The 3,006-nt window shown below is 34.2% G+C and overlaps 1 protein-coding gene across 1 annotated transcript; it reads left to right on the forward strand.

Annotated features, from left to right (window-relative positions):
- Nucleotides 1-734: 734 nt before the first annotated feature.
- LOC143605200 (aquaporin PIP1-2-like) lies at nucleotides 735-2,462 on the forward strand. Its single transcript, XM_077081407.1, has 4 exons — nucleotides 735-1,114; nucleotides 1,641-1,939; nucleotides 2,025-2,166; nucleotides 2,244-2,462. Exons 1-3 carry the CDS (start codon nucleotides 787-789, stop codon nucleotides 2,160-2,162), a joined length of 765 nt encoding a protein of 254 aa, XP_076937522.1. The 5' UTR covers nucleotides 735-786; the 3' UTR covers nucleotides 2,163-2,166; nucleotides 2,244-2,462.
- Nucleotides 2,463-3,006: the final 544 nt, after the last annotated feature.

Consider the following 3,006-nt stretch of genomic DNA (forward strand, 5'->3'; position numbering starts at 1 on the left):
ACTAGACGTTGGACTTAAAACAAATGAAAGACGACTACGAATCCCTCAAAGCGGAGGGGTTTCACGAGGATGCCGCATTATTGTTTCAACAACGACGTGAAAAAATGCGCGAATATTACGAATATTAGTTTTTTTTTAGTTATGTTTTTTTATTTATTTATTTTCTTTAGTTATGATTTTTAATACTTTTAGTTATGTATTTTTTTAAGTTATGTTTTTTTTTGTATTTCTTTTTAATTTTAAGCATTTTTATTTAATTATTTAAATAAATTTATTTAATTTGTTTAATTATAAAAGAAAGTAATAAAAAAAGACACTGTGGGGCCCATCTTGTAGCCCCTACACACCATTACCTCCCAAAATCAAATTTTCACTCTATGCTAACTAGGCGTCACGTGTCACAGTTCGCCTCCAATTATAGCCCCTCCACTACATATAACCTGACCAATATGAATGTTGGGTGATCAATAATTGAATGCCACTCTGTACCGGATAACAACACAACACATACCATATAGGGAAAAAACACATTATTTAAAAAAAATAAAAAAAAATATTCTAAAAACACATTAACACAAAACACAAACAAACAATTCTAAATCCATCTGTCACACCCCTCTGCACTTTCCAGAACAAACAACCAGACCTACATTATTATTATTATTATTATTATTATTATTATTAATCAAACATATTATAAAAACCCCATCTTCTATCCTCACAAACCCACCACCACACACTCTTAAACTCAACTTAAAACTTGTTCCTAGAGAAAAAAAAACAAGAATGGAGGGTAAGGAAGAAGATGTGAATCTTGGAGCCAACAAGTATTCAGAAAGGCAGCCAATTGGGACATCAGCACAGTCAGACAAAGACTACAAGGAGCCACCACCAGCTCCTCTGTTTGAGCCTGGGGAGTTGACTTCTTGGTCTTTCTACAGGGCTGGCATTGCTGAGTTCATTGCCACTTTCTTGTTTCTTTATATCTCTGTCCTGACTGTCATGGGTGTCGTCAAGTCTCCTACTAAGTGTGGGACTGTTGGAATTCAAGGGATTGCTTGGGCTTTTGGTGGCATGATCTTTGCACTTGTCTACTGTACTGCTGGTATCTCAGGTATGTTTTTGTTATGTTTAGATGATAAAGCCTTAATCTTGATCATATATTATTATTCTTGAAATCTCATGTTTATGGTGTTTTAAGGTGAATTTTGTTGACTTTATGATTAGTGATGTTTGACTAGTTTAAGTGTTTAGATGATAAAGATTAGATTGTCTTTTTTTTTTTTCACAAACCCTGTTTATCTTTTGATTTAAAGATTCAATTTTTACTAAGATTATCATTCATTAAGAGTGAAAATCCATTAAAACCATAATCTTGATTATATTTTAGGCTTGAAATCTCATGTTAAGTGTTTGTTTTTTGGTGTTTAGAGATGAACTTAAGCTTAGGTTGAATTTATGCTTAGTGATATTTGACTAGCCAAGTGTTTAGATGATAATAAAGATTTGTCTCTATTTTATAAACCCTCATATTATAGCCCAAAAGTTCATCTTTTGAACTAAAGATTCTGTTTTTACTAAATATTAACATCCATTAATAGTGAAAGTTATCTAATTTTATAAAATTATGTGTAAAACAGGAGGACACATTAACCCGGCCGTGACATTCGGTTTGCTATTGGCAAGAAAACTATCCTTGACCCGAGCACTGTTCTACATAGTGATGCAGTGTCTTGGTGCCATCTGCGGTGCGGGTGTGGTCAAAGGTTTCGAGGGCAAACACGACTACAACACTTTGGGCGGTGGAGCCAACGTTGTAGCCCATGGTTACACCAAGTGCTCGGGTCTCGGTGCTGAAATTATTGGCACTTTCGTGCTCGTTTACACCGTCTTCTCGGCCACTGACGCCAAAAGAAGCGCAAGAGACTCACATGTTCCTGTATGGTTAAACTTTCCCCCTTTGTCAATTAGCATAGTTATAAAGGTCAAACCTTTATGTTGACTTTGACTTTTTTATTTTGTAGATTTTGGCCCCCTCTCCCAATCGGGTTCGCGGTTTTCTTGGTCCATTTGGCGACTATCCCCATTACCGGAACTGGTATCAACCCTGCAAGAAGTCTTGGAGCTGCAATCATCTACAACAAGGACCATGCTTGGAATGACCATGTAAGTTTTGTTTGACTTTTAAAGTCAACAGGTATGAAACATTGGCCTAAATTTGACTTTTTTATTTGTGTTTGCAGTGGATCTTCTGGGTTGGTCCATTTATTGGAGCTGCACTGGCTGCTTTCTACCATGTGATTGTGATCAGAGCTATTCCCTTCAAGAGCAGATCTTAAATTCTTTTGGTTAAATGTGTCTTGTTTTTTATTTTAAATGTGTTTTTTTTTTGTGTTGTGTTTGTTGTTAATAAATGTTATGTAAATTATGACATCCCCTAAATGGGTTTCATTTCTTTCTTCTGTGTAATATCTTTATAACCATGGAAGGAAGATCATGTCTTTTAATGATTTCATATGTTTTTCTTTACCTTTATTTATTTCTTAGGGGTTAATATTGGGCTACATTGACACATGTGGTAACTTTTATCCATCTACACAGATAAAATCAATACTATGTATTTCAGGGTCTAATAGCCAGTTTCGGCCAATACGATTGCATGTTCGTGTTACAGTTTTGGCTCTAAGTTTGAAATTTACACTTTTAGTCATACTATCTGCTAAAACAATACAATTTTAGTTCATAGGCACTAACTAATGTTATTACTATTAAAGAAGATGATTTTAACAATAAACATGAAATCTAATATCCCTCGTTTCTTTACATCATCTGCCCGTTCGTTATGTTTAAATGCTCATGATTTACTTTATTTAATAGTGTTAGCAAATAGCTTAAAAGTTTTACGATTTTAAAATTATATGATATTCAAAAACGTAAAAAGAGAATAGACGAATAACATAGAAAGTCTCAACTTTGTCATAAATCCTAACTGAATTAGAGGGGTTT

The sequence above is a fragment of the Bidens hawaiensis genome, unplaced genomic scaffold, assembly GCF_021521415.1.
Source record: "Bidens hawaiensis isolate Kalapana, Puna unplaced genomic scaffold, B.hawaiensis_p1.1 tig00068601_1, whole genome shotgun sequence".
Classification (NCBI taxonomy): domain Eukaryota; kingdom Viridiplantae; phylum Streptophyta; class Magnoliopsida; order Asterales; family Asteraceae; genus Bidens; species Bidens hawaiensis.